The 17,897-nt window shown below is 45.9% G+C and overlaps 2 protein-coding genes across 18 annotated transcripts in view; one reads left to right on the top strand and one right to left on the bottom strand.

Moving 5' to 3' along the window:
* The window catches only part of CAMTA1 (calmodulin binding transcription activator 1), a 939,042-nt gene that overhangs the window by 332,851 nt on the left and 588,294 nt on the right, over window positions 1-17,897 (bottom strand). The window lies entirely within an intron of this gene.
* Window positions 15,063-17,005, top strand: LOC125624503 (uncharacterized). Its single transcript, XM_048825282.2, has 2 exons — window positions 15,063-15,755; window positions 16,342-17,005. The coding sequence occupies exons 1-2, from the start codon at window positions 15,176-15,178 to the stop codon at window positions 16,860-16,862; spliced, it is 1,101 nt and encodes a 366-aa protein (XP_048681239.2). The 5' UTR covers window positions 15,063-15,175; the 3' UTR covers window positions 16,863-17,005.

Here is a 17,897-nt window from a genome sequence, read left to right as displayed (position 1 = left end):
AGGACTAACCTCTGTGGGACCCCACTAGATACATCCTCACAGCATGATAGCGAACCATTGATAACTACTCTTTGAGTACAATTTTTCAACCAGTTGTACACCCACATTATAGAAATTTCATTAGCTTGTATTTCCTTTGTTTGCTTTTGAGAATGGCATGTAGGACCATGTCAAAAGCCTTACTAAAATCAACAGATATCATGTCTACTGTTTCCCCCCATCCACCTGACCAGTAACCCTGTCAAAGGAGGAAATTAAATTGGTTTTGCATGATTTGTTCTTGACAAATCCATGCTGACTATTCTTTTTAACCCTATTATATAATCCTCTAGGGACTGATAGTTTAATAATTCGTTCCAGAATCTTTCCAGGTATGGACGTTAAGCTGATTGGTCTACAATTCTTATTAAATATTTGTTCCACATATAGGTATGTATAGACTATAAACAAGTTAGTCCTTAATCTTCTCTTTGTTAAGCTAAAAAGACTGAGCTCTTTGAGTCTCACTGTAAGGCATGTTTTCTAATCATTTGTGTGGCTCTTCTCTGAGCCCTCTCCAATTTAATAACATGCTTCTTGAATCGTGGACACCAGAACTAAACACAGGATTCCAGCAGCCTCACATAAGTGCCAAACATAGAGGTAAAATAATCTCTATACTCCGACTCCAGATCCCCCTGTTCGTTGATCCCAGGATCTCATTAGCTCTTTTGGCCAAAGCATCACACTGGGAGTTCATGTTCAGCTGATTATCCACCACTTCCCCCCCAAATCTTTTTCAGAGTCACAGCTTCCCAGGATACAGTCCCCCATCCTGTAAGTATGACCGACATTCTCTCTATTCCTTGAAGGAAGACATTCCCAGTTGTTTTAACACATACATACTGGCCACTTCCAGCCCTGGAAAGTCCAAAGGTATCAGACTTTATTATGCATAGAAAAGCTATTTTAGGTAATTTTTTAGGTTTCTAATATCCATGAGTTATAACTTTTCTCTCCATCTAAATCTGCACAGCTGCATTCAGTAACTAGGGCACTCAGATTTATAGCTGGAGAGAAATGAAAAATTGTCCTACTAACCTTTCTGAAAACCCTTGAAAACATTTCTAAAATGTTGTGTTCAATGTGGCATATGTAGAATGCACAATGGTGAGGTAAGGTGTAGAGGTTTTATTTCAGAGTAGCAGCCGTGTTATTCTGTATTCGCAAAAGGAAAAGGAGTACTTGTGGCACCTTAGAGACTAACAAATTTTTTTGAGCATAAGCTTTCGTGAGCTATAGCTCACTTCATCGGATGCATTCAGTGGAAAATACAGTGGGGAGATTTATATACATAGAGAGAACATGAAACAATGGGTGTTACCATACACACTGTAATGAGAGTGATCACTTAAGATGAGATATTACCAGCAGGAGAGCAGGGAGGGGAGGGTGGGAAACCTTTTGTAGTGATAATCAAGGTGGGCCATTTCCAGCAGTTGACAAGAACATCTGAGGAACAGTGGGGGGTGGAGGGGGGAATAAACATGGGGAAATAGTTTTACCTTGGGTAATGACCCATCCACTCCCAGTCTCTATTCAAGCCTAAGTTAATTGTATCCAGTTTGCAAATTAATTCCAATTCAGCAGTCTCTCGTTGGAGTCTGTTTTTCAAGTCTTTTTGCTGAAGAATTGCAATTTTTAGGTCTGTAATTGAGTGACTAGAGAGATTGAAGTGTTCTCCAACTAGTTTTTGAATGTTATGATTCTTGACGTCTGATTTGTGTTCATTTATTCTTTTAGTAGAGACTGTCCAGTTTGACCAATGTACATGGCAGAGGGGCATTGCTGGCACATGATGGCATAGATCACATTGGTAGATGTGCAGGTGAACAAGCCTCTGATAGTGTGGCTGATGTGATTAGGCCCTATGATGGTGTCCCCTGAATAGATATGTGGACACAGTTGGCAACGGGTTTTGTTGCAAGGACAGGTTCCTGGGTTAGTGGTTCTGTTGTGTGGTGTGTGTTTGCTGGTGAGTATTTGCTTCAGGTTGGGGGGCTGTCTGTAAGCAAGGACTGGCCTGTCTCCCGAGATCTGTGAGAGTGATGGGTCATCCTTCAGGATGGGTTGTAGATCCTTGATAATGAGTTGGAGGGGTTTTAGTTGGGGGCTGAAGGTGACGGCTAGTGGCGTTCTGTTATTTTCTTTGTTGGGCCTGTCCTGTAGTAGGTGACTTCTGGGTACTCTTCTGGCTCTGTCCATCTGTTTCTTCACTTCAGCAGGTGGGTGTTGTAGTTGTAAGAACGCTTGACAGAGATCTTGTAGGTGTTTGTCTCTGTCTGAGGGGTTGGAGCAAATGCAGTTGTATCGCAGAGCTTGGCTGTAGACAATGGATCGTGTGGTGTGGTCTGGATGAAAGCTGGAGGCATGTAGGTAGGAATAGCGGTCAGTAGGTTTCCGGTATAGGGTGGTGTTTATGTGACCATCGCTTATTAGCACCGTAGTGTCCAGGAAGAGGATCTCTTGTGTGGACTGGTCCAGGCTGAGGTTGATGGTGGGATGGAAATTGTTGAAATCATGGTGGAATTCCTCAAGGGCTTCTTTGCCATGGGTCCAGATGATGAAGATGTCATCAATATATCACAAGTAGAGTAGGGGCGTTAGGGGACGAGAGCTGAGGAAGCGTTGTTCTAAGTCAGCCATAAAAATGTTGGCATACTGTGGGGCCATGCGGGTACCCATAGCAGAGCCGCTGATTTGAAGGTATACATTGTCCCCAAATGTGAAATAGTTATGGGTGAGGACAAAGTCACAAAGTTCAGCCACCAGGTTAGCCGTGACATTATCGGGGATACTGTTCCTGACAGCTTGTAGTCCATCTTTGTGTGGAATGTTGGTGTAGAGGGCTTCTACATCCATAGTGGCCAGGATGGTATTTTCAGGAAGATCACCGATGGATTGTAGTTTCCTCAGGAAGTCAGTGGTGTCTTGAAGATAGCTGGGAGTGCTGGTAGCGTAGGGCCTGAGGAGGGAGTCTACATAGCCAGACAATCCTGCTGTCAGGGTGCCAATGCCTGAGATGATGGGGCGTCCAGGATTTCCAGGTTTATGGATCTTGGGTAGTAGATAGAATACCCCAGGGATTCCAGGGGTGTGTCTGTGCAGATTTGTTTTTGTGCTTTTTCAGGGAGTTTCTTGAGCAAATGCTGTAGTTTCTTTTGGTAACCCTCAGTGGGATCAGAGGGTAATGGCTTGTAGAAAGTGGTGTTGGAGAGCTGCCGAGCAGCCTCTTGTTCATATTCTGACCTATTCATGATGACGACAGCACCTCCTTTGTCAGCCTTTGTGATTATGATGTCAGAGTTGTTTCTGAGGCTGTGGATGGCATTGTGTTCCGCACGGCTGAGGTTATGGGGCAAGTGATGCTGCTTTTCCACAATTTCAGCCCATGCACGTCTGCGGAAGCACTCTATGTAGTGAACAACATACTAATCCACAGAGAGCTTCCTACCAAGACTACAAAAAGAAGGATTCTGGGTGGACTCCTCCTGAAGGTCGAAACAATGGACTGGACTTCTACATAGAGTGCTTCCGCCGACATGCACGGGCTGAAATTGTGGAAAAGCAGCATCGCTTGCCCCATAACCTCAGCCGTGCAGAACACAATGCCATCCACAGCCTCAGAAACAACTCTGACATCATAATCAAAAAGGCTGACAAAGGAGGTGCTGTCGTCATCATGAAGAGGTCGGAATATGAACAAGAGGCTGCTAGGCCAAAAGTACTCCTTTTCTTTTTAGAGTTTTTATTGTCATTCACTTGGAATGACCTACATGACCCGTTCCTGAGTAAAAATCATCTCATTTTCATGCTGATAAAACCTCTATACCACGCCACCCTACCATGAATTTTCCATAGATACACAGACAGTTTCCCCAAGGTGACACGAAGGCAAAAATTCAAAGGCTGATCGTCAGGAAGTTGGAAGGACATAGGTCGTAACAAATCACTCTGGTTAGACCTCTCCCTTCATCTTCTACTCCAAACACAATTTACTTCTGCAAACACATTCATTTCCCTCCTTTATCAGACTGATGCCTTGCACTGAAATTATTGCTGACTGAAAAGCTAAAAGCGAAAGCAACATTTTTGAGGAAATGCTGAAGCTCAGCCCAAGACCCATCTCTGAAGAATGCCCAATGATCTGTTTATTCAGCTCCTGTTTCCTGATTAATGGCTTAACCAATGGATAAATATGTACATGTCAAGCACAAGCAAACACAAACAGATTGGGAAAAATGGCTTTTTAAAATGTCAGCTTTATTTATTTAGAAAGATTCTCTTCTTGTACACGTATAACTCAGAGTGTTGTCTTGCTTGTGAGTGCTTCCTTTTCTTTGGAAAGTGGAAGAAGGAATAAGAACCTGGACTCCTTCCTTACAGGATGGTTTGGACTAGAGGGGGATTAAGGTTTAAAATCTTCCATTTCATTCTGGCCTCTCATTTTCCTGCCCCATTCTTAGCAGAGTCCACTGCTACAGCTCAGAGTCCATGTACCTCCATACTGTGGTAGTGGTAGGTCAGATTTTTAGATACTGTGGGGCACGCTGGAGCTGCACAAGCCTTCACTGTGGAAAGTGCTCTTCAGCACGGACTCGGGCCTGCCTGGCTGTTCAGCGCAGCGTGTTGACCTGTGAGATGTCCTGTGGATTGTGCCATGGAGCCCCGAGTGGAGAGAGTGCTGTGTTGTTGGGACAGTGGATCACTTGCTTCACAGGCATCTTCTGTCCGGAAACTGCACACACAAGTGAAGTTGTAAATGGAGACAACTGGGAGGAACACACATTTATTTTACTTTCATTTTCCCATTTGGTCCAGATATCTCAGTGACAGAACTGCAGCTGTTTCCATACAGAGATTGTGCTGGTCAACTCCACCGCTGTCTGCCCACTGCCTTGTGCAGTTTGATCTTCGAAAAGCGCTGCTGGTACAACTGCCTCCCCTTTCTCCAAGAACTATCTCCTCCTTGGTGCCCACCAAAACAGGTCTCCCCCAACTCTAGGCTTCCTGTAGGCAGGTTCACTTCCACTGGGAAATACGACGTGTGACTCTATAGCTACAGTGGGCACCACACAGTTGGGAGGCAACACTGGACAATATAAATAATTCACGTTAATGGAGAAGACATAAAAGACACAAAACCTGGTCTCCTTCCTCCCTCTGCCTATTCCCCAAACTTCCCCCAATTTCTCATCATAAAGTTAAGCCAGAAAATAAAAGTTAAATGGGTTAAAAATTAAATGTTATTGTGAATTTGGGGTCCATGTGCCTGGATTGCTCTCAGCTGCAGGAGTGCCACAGATGCTAGAACTTGTCCTACTTGTGTGGCTACTCCTTCTTGTGTCACGTGGTCACTGGGGCTCTGAGAAGAGAGAGTACTAACGTACAGCTTAGTACATGGCAGATAGAGGTGACCTCTTGTAATGAGTATAATTTCCCTTAATCTGAGTGCCTCACTGAACAGGTTGGCTGTATGGATAGGGTATATTTGTACTATACTTTTCAGAGAAAAGAGGAACATTGCTCTATGATTTGGAGCTTCCTGAATTGATGCTGCTTTATTACAACAAAGCCCAAAGCCGCTACAGTACATCCATGGAGACAATCCACATAAGTGACCTTGAGGGATGTTGCATTCATTTTTCTTTCTGCATATTTTGATGATGGATTTAATGTTCAATAAAACTGAAAGAACAACAGCATTTGAGACCCAAGCTATTTGTACAGGTGCCAAATGCTGCGGGAAGAGTTCAGGGCTGATTTCCGCACCTTGCTCAACCCTCACACCAAGACTGATGTAGTAGCTCCGTCCTCCTTCCCTTGCTCTGAGGAGGAAATTTATTTTTCACATGAGCTCCTTTTCTTACAAGAGTTCATGTGATACATATTAGGCAAGTCCGCAAAAGAACAGATGAGGCAACATATCTGCTGCTTAGTTTGTTTCTTATTCTCAGATACATCTAGTTTTTAATTACTGTAAGCATGAGATGAGCAAAACCTGATTGAGATTAATGCTGATTAAATCCCAAGGAACTGGGCAGGCTGTGGCTGTAATGTTTCAGAATGGCAGCAGTTCTCAGGAATATTAAATATCTGATATGGATATTCGGAGAAGAACTCTTTTCTAAGGCCATGATTCAGCAAAGCACTTAAGCACATGTGTCATAAATATAAAGGGAAGGGTAAACCCCTTTGAAATCCCTCCTGGCCAGGGGAAAGCTCCTCTCACCTGTAAAGGGTTAAGAAGCTAAAGGTAACCTCGCTGGCACCTGACCAAAATGACCAATGAGGAGACAAGATACTTTCAAAAGCTGGGAGGAGGGAGACAAACAAAGGGTTTGAGTCTGTCTGTGTGCTGCTCTTGCCAGAGACAGAACAGGAATGGAGTCTTAGAACTTTTAGTAAGTAATCTAGCTAGGTATGTGTTAGATTATGATTCCTTTAAATGGCTGAGAAAAGCATTGTGCTGAATAGAATAACTATTTCTGTCTGTGCATCTTTTTTGTAACTTAAGGTTTTGCCTAGAGGGGTTCTCTATGTTTTGAATCTAATTACCCTGTAAGATATCTACCATCCTGATTTTACAGGGGGGATTTCTTTATTTCTATTTACTTCTATTTTTTATTAAAAGTCTTCTTGTAAAAACTGAATGCTTTTTCATTGTTCTCAGATCCAAGGGTTTGGGTCTGTGGTCACCTATGTAAATTGGTGAGGCTTTTTATCCAACATTTCCCAGGAAAGGAGGGGTGCAAGTGTTGGGAGGATTGTTCATTGTTCTTAAGATCCAAGGGTCTGGGTCTGTAGTCACCTAGGCAAATTGGTGAGGCTTTTTACTAAACCTTGTCCAGGAAGTGGGGTGCAAGGTTTTGGGAAGTATTTTGGGGGGACAGACGCGTCCAAACAGCTCTTCCCCAGTAACCAGTAATTGTTTGGTGGTGGTAGCGGCCATTCCAAGGATAACGGGTGTAATATTTTGTACCTTGGGGAAGTTTTGACCTAAGCTGGTAAAGATAAGCTTAGGAGGTTTTTTCATGCAGGTCCCCACATCTGTACCCTAGAGTTCAGAGTGGGGGAGGAACCTTGACATGGTGGCACAGTGGTGGGATTAACCTGAAATCATTTGAGACCCAGTTGAGATTTTTTGAACTAGAAATACAGATTTTAAAAAGGAAATTTTTTTTTCTTTGGAAAGAAAGTCCAGAAAGCAGCTTTGAAACTGAAAGCAGCTTGGTTTCTCTCTGCTTTGTGGCCAAGCAGAGACAAAAGGGGATTATCTTGTGAATTGCAGGTTTTCTTTGCCTGGAGGCAGAGTACTTAACTCCTGCAGGGAAGTCTTCCATCCCAGAGGTTTTTTTTTCTTTTCTTCCTAAAAGTAAATAGGGGGTGTGTGTTCTACCCATTTGCTTTTTCTTTGGGCTGGGTAAGCAGGTTTCCAAGCAGTTGGAGGTTTTTTGCTTTAATTTGGGCCCAGAGCAGAGACAAGGGAATTGTCTTTTTCTGTAGGCTGACAATCACTATCAGAGAATAGGTATTCTATTGCAGCACAGCAAAATTTTACAGCCAAGTTTTGTTTGTTTATTTCTAAACCTCAGGTGTAAAGTTAGTTAAAAACAGAGAGGTTAGAATGACCAAATCCTCAGCTCAACTACAGCTGGAATTAGCCAAATTTCAGGCTGAGGAAAGACAAAGGGAACATGAAAGACAGATAGAACTCATGCGGCTGGAGAAGGAGGTACAGGAGGCTGCCCACAAGAGGGAAATGGAGGCAAGGAAGCATGTGGAGGAGGAGAAGGAAAAAGAGAGGAAGCATGTGGAGGAGGAGAAGGAAAAAGAGAGGAAGCATGTGGAGGAGGAGAAGGAAAAAGAGAGGAAGCATGTGGAGGAGGAGAAGGAAAAAGAGAGGAAGCATGTGGAGGAGGTGGAGAGGATAAAGGCCCAGCAGAATATACCAACAAACCCTAGCAATCCTTCTCCAGGTACCACTTCCCATCCCAGAAAGTTCCCCACCTACAAGGCAGGTGATGATACTGAGGCCTTCTTAGAAAACTTTGAAAGGGCCTGCCTTGGGTACAACATCTCTACTGACCAATACATGGTAGAGCTGAGGCCGCAGCTCAGTGGACCCTTAGCTGAGGTGGCAGCTGAAATGCCTAAAGAACACATGAACAAGTATGAACTGTTTAAATCCAAGGCGAGAGTCAGAATGGGGATAACACCCGAGCAGTCTCGTCGGAGGTTCAGAGCCCTAAGGTGGAAACCAGACATGTCATTTACCCGACATGCCTACCACATTGTGAAACATTGGGATGCCTGGATATCAGGAGCAAGTGTTGAATCTCCAGTAAATTTGCCCTTCCTAATGCAAATGGAACAATTCTTAGAGGGTGTTCCTGAGGAAATAGAAAGATACATCCTAGACGGGAAGCCCAAAACTGTAATCGAGGCAGGAGAGATTGGAGCCAGATGGGTGGAGGTGGCAGAGAAGAAGAAAACTGGTCGCAGTTGGAGTGGAGACCAGAAGGGACCACCCCAGACCACACCCTATTACCGGGGGCTGCCCAAAGCCCCACCTACCTCCCAAAGAACCCTCCAGACCCCTTATCGTCCCACCACCCCGTTCTCCAGCAACCCTCCTCGCCCCAGTGACCCGTCAGCTGGACGATGTTTTAAGTGTAACGAGCTGGGGCATGTAAAGGCCAACTGCCCCAAGAACCCCAACAGATTACAGTTCATTGCACCGGAATCACACCAGAGGTCCACAGGCCCAGATACCTCCCAGATACCCTTGGAGCGGAGGGAAACTGTGAGTGTGGGCGGGAAGAAGGTCACCGCGTGGAGGGACACCGGAGCACAAGTGTCAGCTATCCATGCTTCCTTAGTGGACCCCAATTTAATCAACCCAGAGATCCAAGTGACGATTCAACCCTTCAAGTCCAACTCTTTCGATTTGCCTACAGCCAAGTTGCCTGTCCAGTACAAGGGCTGGTCAGGAATGTGGACTTTTGCAGTCTATGATGATTATCCCATCCCCATGCTGTTGGGGGAAGACTTGGCCAATCATGTGAAGCAGGCCAAGAGGGTGGGAACGGTCACCCGCAGCCAGGCTAAACAAGCCATGAGGCCTAGCTCTGTTCCGGAAACTTCTATCAGGACCCAGTCAGAGGTGATGGACCTGGACCCCACGCCAATGTCTGCAACAGCAGTAGTGGATCCAGTCCCAGAGACCCAGACGGAACCAGTCCCAGAACCGGAACCAGCCGAACAACCAACACCAGACCCCGTGTCAGCACTGAATCCAGTACTTGCAACCTCAACAACAGAGGGCCCCACCGAACCTGAACTGGCAGCAGCCGATAACCCGACCCAAGAGGCTCAGCCGGAGCCTGAATCCCAACATAGTGCACCAGCGGAGAGCGGTTCACAGTCAACAGAAACAGCTCCATCCCCTATATCGCTTCCAGAGGGACCAAGCCTAGGTCCACAATCCCATGAGGAACTGATGTCTCCAGCATCAAGGGAACAGTTCCAGACCGAACAGGAAGCAGATGAAAGCCTCCAGAGAGCTTGGACGGCGGCACGGAGCAACCCACCGCCTCTCAGCTCTTCTAATCGATCCAGGTTTGTTATAGAAAGAGGACTTTTATACAAGGAAACTCTTTCTGGTGGACACCAGGAAGACTGGCATCCTCAGAGACAGTTGGTAGTTCCAACTAAATACCGGGCCAAGCTCTTGAGCTTAGCCCATGATCACCCTAGTGGCCATGCTGGGGTGAACAGGACCAAAGACCGTTTGGGGGGGTCATTCCACTGGGAGGGAATGGGCAAGGATGTTTCTACCTATGTCCAGTCTTGTGAGGTGTGCCAAAGAGTGGGAAAACCCCAAGACCAGGTCAAAGCCCCTCTCCAGCCACTCCCCATCATTGAAGTTCCATTTCAGCGAGTAGCTGTGGATATTCTGGGTCCTTTTCCGAAAAAGACACCCAGAGGAAAGCAGTACATACTGACTTTCATGGATTTTGCCACCCGATGGCCGGAAGCAGTAGCTCTAAGCAACACCAGGGCTAAAAGTGTGTGCCAGGCACTAGCAGACATTTTTGCCAGGGTAGGTTGGCCCTCCGACATCCTCACAGATGCAGGGACTAATTTCCTGGCAGGAACTATGAAAAACCTTTGGGAAGCTCATGGGGTAAATCACTTGGTTGCCACTCCTTACCACCATCAAACAAATGGCATGGTGGAGAAGTTTAATGGAACTTTGGGGACCATGATACGTAAATTTGTAAATGAGCACTCCAATGATTGGGACCTAGTGTTGCAGCAGTTGTTCTTTGCCTACAGATCTGTACCACATCCCAGTTTAGGGTTTTCCCCATTTGAACTTGTATATGGCCGTGAGGTTAAGGGGCCATTGCAGTTGGTGAAGCAGCAATGGGAGGGATTTACACCGTCTCCAGGAACTAACATTCTGGACTTTGTAACCAACCTACAAAACACCCTCCGAACCTCTTTAGCCCTTGCTAGAGAAAACTTACAGGATGCTCAAAAAGAGCAAAAAGCCTGGTATGATAAACATGCCAGAGAGCGTTCCTTCAAAGTAGGAGACCAGGTCATGGTCTTAAAGGCACTCCAGGCCCATAAAATGGAAGCATCGTGGGAAGGGCCATTCATGGTCCAGGAGCGCCTGGGAGCTGTTAATTATCTCATAGCATTCCCCACCTCCAACCGAAAGCCTAAGGTGTACCATATTAATTCTCTAAAGCCCTTTTATTCCAGAGAATTAAAGGTTTGTCAGTTTACAGCCCAGGGAGGAGACGACGCTGAGTGGCCTGAAGGTGTTTACTACGAAGGGAAATGTGCTGGTGGTGTGGAAGAGGTGAACCTCTCCATGACCCTTGGGCGTATGCAGCGACAGCAGATCCAGGAGCTGTGCACTAGCTACGCGCCAACGTTCTCAGCCACCCCAGGACTGACTGAACGGGCATACCACTCCATTGACACAGGTAATGCTCACCCAATTAGGGTCCAACCTTACCGGGTGTCTCCTCAAGCTAAAACTGCTATAGAACGGGAGATCCAGGATATGTTACAGATGGGGGTAATCCGCCCCTCTGAAAGTGCATGGGCATCTCCAGTGGTTCTAGTTCCCAAACCAGATGGGGAAATACGTTTTTGCGTGGACTACCGTAAGCTAAATGCTGTAACTCGCCCAGACAACTATCCAATGCCACGCACAGATGAACTATTAGAGAAACTGGGACGGGCCCAGTTCATCTCTACCTTGGACTTAACCAAGGGGTACTGGCAGGTACCGCTAGATGAATCTGCCAAGGAAAGGTCAGCCTTCATCACACATCTCGGGCTGTATGAATTTAATGTACTCCCTTTCGGGCTGCGAAATGCACCCGCCACTTTCCAAAGACTTGTAGATGGTCTCCTAGCGGGATTAGGAGAATATGCAGTCGCCTACCTTGACGATGTGGCCATATTTTCGGATTCCTGGGCAGACCACCTGGAACATCTACAAAAAGTCCTTGAGCGCATAAGGGAGGCAGGACTAACTGTTAAGGCTAAGAAGTGTCAAATAGGCCTAAACAGAGTGACTTACCTTGGACACCAGGTGGGTCAAGGAACTATCAGCCCCCTACAGGCCAAAGTGGATGCTATCCAAAAGTGGCCTGTCCCAAAGTCAAAGAAACAGGTTCAATCCTTCTTAGGCTTGGCCGGTTATTACAGACGATTTGTACCGCACTACAGCCAAATCGCTGCCCCACTGACAGACCTAACCAAAAAGAAACAGCCAAATGCTGTTCAGTGGACCGGAAAGTGTCAGAAGGCCTTTAACAAGCTTAAAGCGACACTCATGTCTGACCCTGTACTAAGGGCCCCAGACTTTGACAAACCGTTCCTTGTAACCACAGATGCGTCCGAGCGTGGTGTGGGAGCAGTTTTAATGCAGAAAGGACCTGATCAAGAATTCCACCCTGTAGTGTTTCTCAGCAAAAAACTGTCTGAGAGGGAAAGCAACTGGTCAGTCACTGAAAAAGAATGTTACGCCATTGTCTACGCTCTGGAAAAGCTACGCCCATATGTTTGGGGACGGCGTTTCCACCTGCAAACCGACCATGCTGCACTGAAGTGGCTTCACACCGTCAAAGAAACTAACAAAAAACTTCTTCGGTGGAGTTTAGCTCTCCAAGATTTTGATTTCGACATCCAACACATCTCAGGAGCTTCTAACAAAGTGGCTGATGCACTCTCCCGTGAAAGTTTCCCAGAGTCAACTGGTTAAAATCGTCCTTGAGATGTGGAAAATATTGTTAGTCTTTATGTACTTGGTAGTATATTTAGAGATGCATGTGTCTTATTAACTCTGTTTTCCCTAGAGCTCCAGGAAGAAATCCCAGCCAGTGTTTCACCCTAGCTGAGATTTGGGGGGCGTGTCATAAATATAAAGGGAAGGGTAAACCCCTTTGAAATCCCTCCTGGCCAGGGGAAAGCTCCTCTCACCTGTAAAGGGTTAAGAAGCTAAAGGTAACCTCGCTGGCACCTGACCAAAATGACCAATGAGGAGACAAGATACTTTCAAAAGCTGGGAGGAGGGAGACAAACAAAGGGTTTGAGTCTGTCTGTGTGCTGCTCTTGCCAGAGACAGAACAGGAATGGAGTCTTAGAACTTTTAGTAAGTAATCTAGCTAGGTATGTGTTAGATTATGATTCCTTTAAATGGCTGAGAAAAGCATTGTGCTGAATAGAATAACTATTTCTGTCTGTGCATCTTTTTTGTAACTTAAGGTTTTGCCTAGAGGGGTTCTCTATGTTTTGAATCTAATTACCCTGTAAGATATCTACCATCCTGATTTTACAGGGGGGATTTCTTTATTTCTATTTACTTCTATTTTTTATTAAAAGTCTTCTTGTAAAAACTGAATGCTTTTTCATTGTTCTCAGATCCAAGGGTTTGGGTCTGTGGTCACCTATGCAAATTGGTGAGGCTTTTTATCCAACATTTCCCAGGAAAGGAGGGGTGCAAGTGTTGGGAGGATTGTTCATTGTTCTTAAGATCCAAGGGTCTGGGTCTGTAGTCACCTAGGCAAATTGGTGAGGCTTTTTACTAAACCTTGTCCAGGAAGTGGGGTGCAAGGTTTTGGGAAGTATTTTGGGGGGACAGACGCGTCCAAACAGCTCTTCCCCAGTAACCAGTAATTGTTTGGTGGTGGTAGCGGCCATTCCAAGGATAACGGGTGTAATATTTTGTACCTTGCGGAAGTTTTGACCTAAGCTGGTAAAGATAAGCTTAGGAGGTTTTTTCATGCAGGTCCCCACATCTGTACCCTAGAGTTCAGAGTGGGGGAGGAACCTTGACAACATGCTTGACTTTTAAAGTAAGTGGGGCATAAGTATGTGCTTAAGTACTTTGCTGAATCGGAGTGCATGTTTCCATGACCACACTGCAGACCTGTGGTTCCTGTCTGCAACCGAAAGCATTATATACATTTATGTTTTATCCTTAAAAATATAGTAACATGGCTAAAGAAAACCAAGAGTGCATGATAACTGCAGAGAGAAACCACAATGGTTTGTGATCAAACCTCAAATAAAAACTAATCAAGCTAAATAATCCAAACACTCCCCAGAATACTTCAGTGTATAAAGTTTTAGGAATGGATTTTGGAAAAGTATGGAATATTCTCTGATTTAAGGGGGGAAAAAAATCTATGTACAGGGTTTAAGGTACAACCAAGAGGTGCACTATAAACTAGAGAGAAATACATGGAAGAAAACTCACATGACTAAAATTTCAATAAGGAATCTGACACAAAATCCACAGATGTGAGATATTTGAGAAAGTCCCCCTAAAATTGTATTTCTTGAGAAAACCCTTCATAAATGTAAATAAATGAGTCAAATAAATATGGCCTCTTTCTCTCACCTTACTCCAGATGTTTACAGAGCAAGATACTTTGGGATAAGGGTGGCAGAATCAGGTCCATAATTAGCAAGAGAAGTCTGGATAGCTTTCCAAATGATATATCCCAACATGTAGAAGGCATACCTGTCTAAAAGGTACTTCCAGAACTTTCCTACACATCATTATTCCAAGGAGCCTTTAATATTGCTATCTTTAAGAGTCAAAATCTTCAGTCTAATGCTAGCACACTTGGTCTATGCAGGAATATACGTTACACTCATTACATTTGAGTGAATTATGGTTTTAAAATTGAGTTTGGATATTAGCATAAGACCATAAAAATGGGCATACTGGGTCAGGCCAAAGGTTCATCTAGCCCAGAATTCTGTATTCCGACAGTAGCCAAATACCAGATGCACAAGAGGGAACGAACAGAACAGGGCAATTATTGAGTGATCCTGTCATCTAGTCCCAGCATCTGGCAGTCAGACATTTAAAGGGTTGTGTCCCTGAGCATCTTGGATAATAGCCATTGATGAACTTATCCTCCATGAAATTATCTAATTCTTTCTTGAACCCAGTTATACTTCTGGCCTTCACAACATCCCCTGGCAACAAGTTCCACAGGTTGATTGTGCATCATGTGAAGAAGTATTCCCTGTGTTTGTTTTAAACCTGCTGCCTATTAATTTCATTGGGTGGCATCTGGTTCTTGTGTTGTGAAGGGGTAAATAACACTTCCCCATTCACTTTCTCCACACCATTCATGATTTTATAGCCCTCTATCATATTCCCGCTTAGTTGTCTCTTTTTGAAGCTGAACAGTCCCAGTCTTCTTAGCCCTGGTCTACACTAGGAGTTTAGGTCAAATTTAGCAGCATTAAATCGATGTAAACCTACACCCGTCCACATGATGAAGCCCTTTTTTTCCCGACTTAAAGGGCTCTTAAAATCGATTTCCTTACTCCACCCCGACAAGTGGATTAATGCTGAAATCGGCCTTGCCGGGTCAAATGTGGGGTACTGTGGACGCAATTAGATGGTATTGGCCTCCAGGAGCTATCCCAGAGTGCTCTATTGTGACCGCTCTGGACAGCACTCTTAACTCAGATGCACTGGCCAGGTAGACAGGAAAAGGCCCGCAAACTTTTGAATTTCAATTTCCTGTTTGCATGGTCACCTGCAGCTTGCCACGCTGGCCAGAGCTCATCAGCAGAGGTGACCATGCAGAGCTCATCAGCAGAGGTGAGCATGATGGAGTCCCAGAATCGCAAAAGAGCTCCAGCATGGACTGAACGGGAGGTACGGGATCTGATCGCTGTATGGGGAGAGGAATCCGTGCTATCAGAACTCCGTTCCAGTTTTCAAAATGCCAAACAATTTGTCAAAATCTCACAGGGCATGAAGGACAGAGGCCATAACAGGGACCTGAAGCAATGCCGCATGAAACTTAAGGAGCTGAGGCAAGCCTACCAGAAAACCAGAGAGGCAAACGGCCGCTCCAGGTCAGAGCCCCAAACATGCCACTTCTATGATGAGCTGCATGCCCTTTTAGGAGGTTCAGCCACCACTACCCCAGCCGTGTTGTTTGACTCCTTCAATGGAGATGGAGGCACCACAGAAGCAGGTTTTGGGGACGAGGAAGATGATGATGATGAAGTTGTAGATACCTCACAGCAAGCAATCGGAGAAACTGGTTTTCCCGACAGCCAGGAACTGTTTCTCACCCTGGACCTGGAGCCAGTACCCCCCGAACCCACCCAAGGCTGCCTCCCGGACCCGCCAGGTGGAGAAGGGACCTCCGGTGAGTGTACCTTTTAAAATACTATATATGGTTTAAAAGCAAGCATGTTTACTGATTAATTTGCCCTGGCATTTGCAGCTCTCCTGGATGTACTCCCAAAGCCTTTGCAAAAGGTTTCTGGGGAGGGCAGCCTTATTCCGTCCACCATGGTAGGACACTTTACCACACCAGGCCAGTAGCACGTACTCGGGAATCATTGTAGAACAAAGCATTGCAGTATATATTTGCTGGCATTCAAACAACATCCGTTCTTTATCTCTCTGTGTTATCCTTAGGAGAGTGATATCATTCATGGTCACCTGGTTGAAATAGGGTGCTTTTCTTAAGGGGACATTCAGAGGTGCCCATTCCTGCTGGGCTGTTTGCCAGTGGCTGAACAGAAATGTTCCCCGCTGTTAGCCGGGGGAGGGTGTGTGTGTGAGGGGCTAGCCACGTGGTGGGGGGAGGCAAAATGCGACCTTGGAACGAAAGCACATGTGCTGTGTATGTAATGTTAACATCAAGGTTTACCGTGAAAGAGTGTGCCCATTGTTCTAGAAAATGTGTCTTTTTAAATACCACGGTCTCTTTTTTTTTTCTCCACCAGCTGCATGTGTTTCAAGGATCACAGGATCTTCTCCTTCCCAGAGGCTAGTGAAGATTAGAAGGCGAAAAAAACGCACTCGTGATGAAATGTTCTCTGAGCTCATGCTGTCCTCCCACACTGACAGAGCACAGACGAATGCGTGGAGGCAGACAATGTCAGAGTGCAGGAAAGCACAATATGACCGGGAGGAGAGGTGGCCGGCTGAAGAGAGTAAGTGGTGGGCTGAAGACAGAGCTGAAGCTGAAAGGTGGCGGCAGCGTGATGAGAGGAAGCAGGATTCAATGCTGAGGCTGCTGGAGGATCAAACCAATATGCTCCAGTGTATCGCTGAGCTGCAGAAAAGGCAGCAGGAGCACAGACCGCCGCTACAGCCCCTGTGTAACCAACCACCCTCCTCCCCAAGTTCCATAGCCTCCACACCCAGACGCCCAAGAATGCGGTGCGGGGGTCTCCGGCCACCCAGCCACTCCACCCCAGAGGATTGCCCAAGCAACAGAAGGCTGGCATTCAATATCTTTTAAACTTTTAAAGTGCTGTGTGGCCTTGTCCTTCCCTCCTCCACCACCCCTCCTGGTGCTTCTCTCCTCCACCACCCCTCCTGGGCTACCTTGGTAGTTATCCCCCTATTTGTGTGATGAATGAATAAAGAATGCATGAATGTGAAGCAACAATGACTTTATTGCCTCTGCAAGCGGTGATCGAAGGGAGGAGGGGAGGGTGGTTAGCTTACAGGGAAGTAGAGTGAACCAAGGGGCAGGGGGTTTCATCAAGGAGAAACAAACAACTTTCACACCGTAGCCTGTCCAGTCAAAGCTTATCTGATGCGCACCGCGCCCTCCTGTGCTCTTCTAACCGCCCTGGTATCTGGCTGTGCGAAACCAGCAGCCAGGCAATTTGCCTCAACCTCCCACCCCGCCATAAACATTTCCCCCTTACTCTCACGGATATTGTGGAGTGCACAGCAAGCAGTAATAACAGTGGGAATATTGGTTTCGCTGAGGTCTAAGCGAGTCAGTAAACTGCGCCAGCGCGCCTTTAAACGTCCAAATGCACATTCTACTACCATTCTGCACTTGCTCAGCCTGTAGTTGAACAGCTCCTGACTACTGTCCAGGGTGCCTGTGTATGGCTTCATGAGCCATGGCATTAAGGGGTAGGCAGGGTCCCCAAGGATAACTATAGGCATTTCAACATCCCCAACGGTTATTTTTTGGTCTGGGAATAAAGTCCCTTCTTGCAGCTTTTGAAACAGACCAGAGTTCCTGAAGATGTGAGCGTCATGTACCTTTCCCAGCCATCCCACGTTGATGTTGGTGAAACATCCCTTGTGATCCACCAGAGCTTGCAGCACTATCGAAAAGTACCCCTTGCGGTTTATGTACTCACCGGCTTGGTGCTCCGGTGCCAAGATAGGGATATGGGTTCCGTCTATGGCCCCACCACAGTTAGGGAATCCCATTGCAGCAAAGCCATCCACTATGACCTGCATATTTCCCAGGGTCACTACCCTTGATATCAGCAGAACTTTGATTGTGTGGGCTACTTGCATCACAGCA

The sequence above is a fragment of the Caretta caretta genome, chromosome 18, assembly GCF_965140235.1.
Source record: "Caretta caretta isolate rCarCar2 chromosome 18, rCarCar1.hap1, whole genome shotgun sequence".
NCBI lineage: Eukaryota > Metazoa > Chordata > Testudines > Cheloniidae > Caretta > Caretta caretta.
This window is presented reverse-complemented; position numbering and strand designations above follow the sequence as displayed.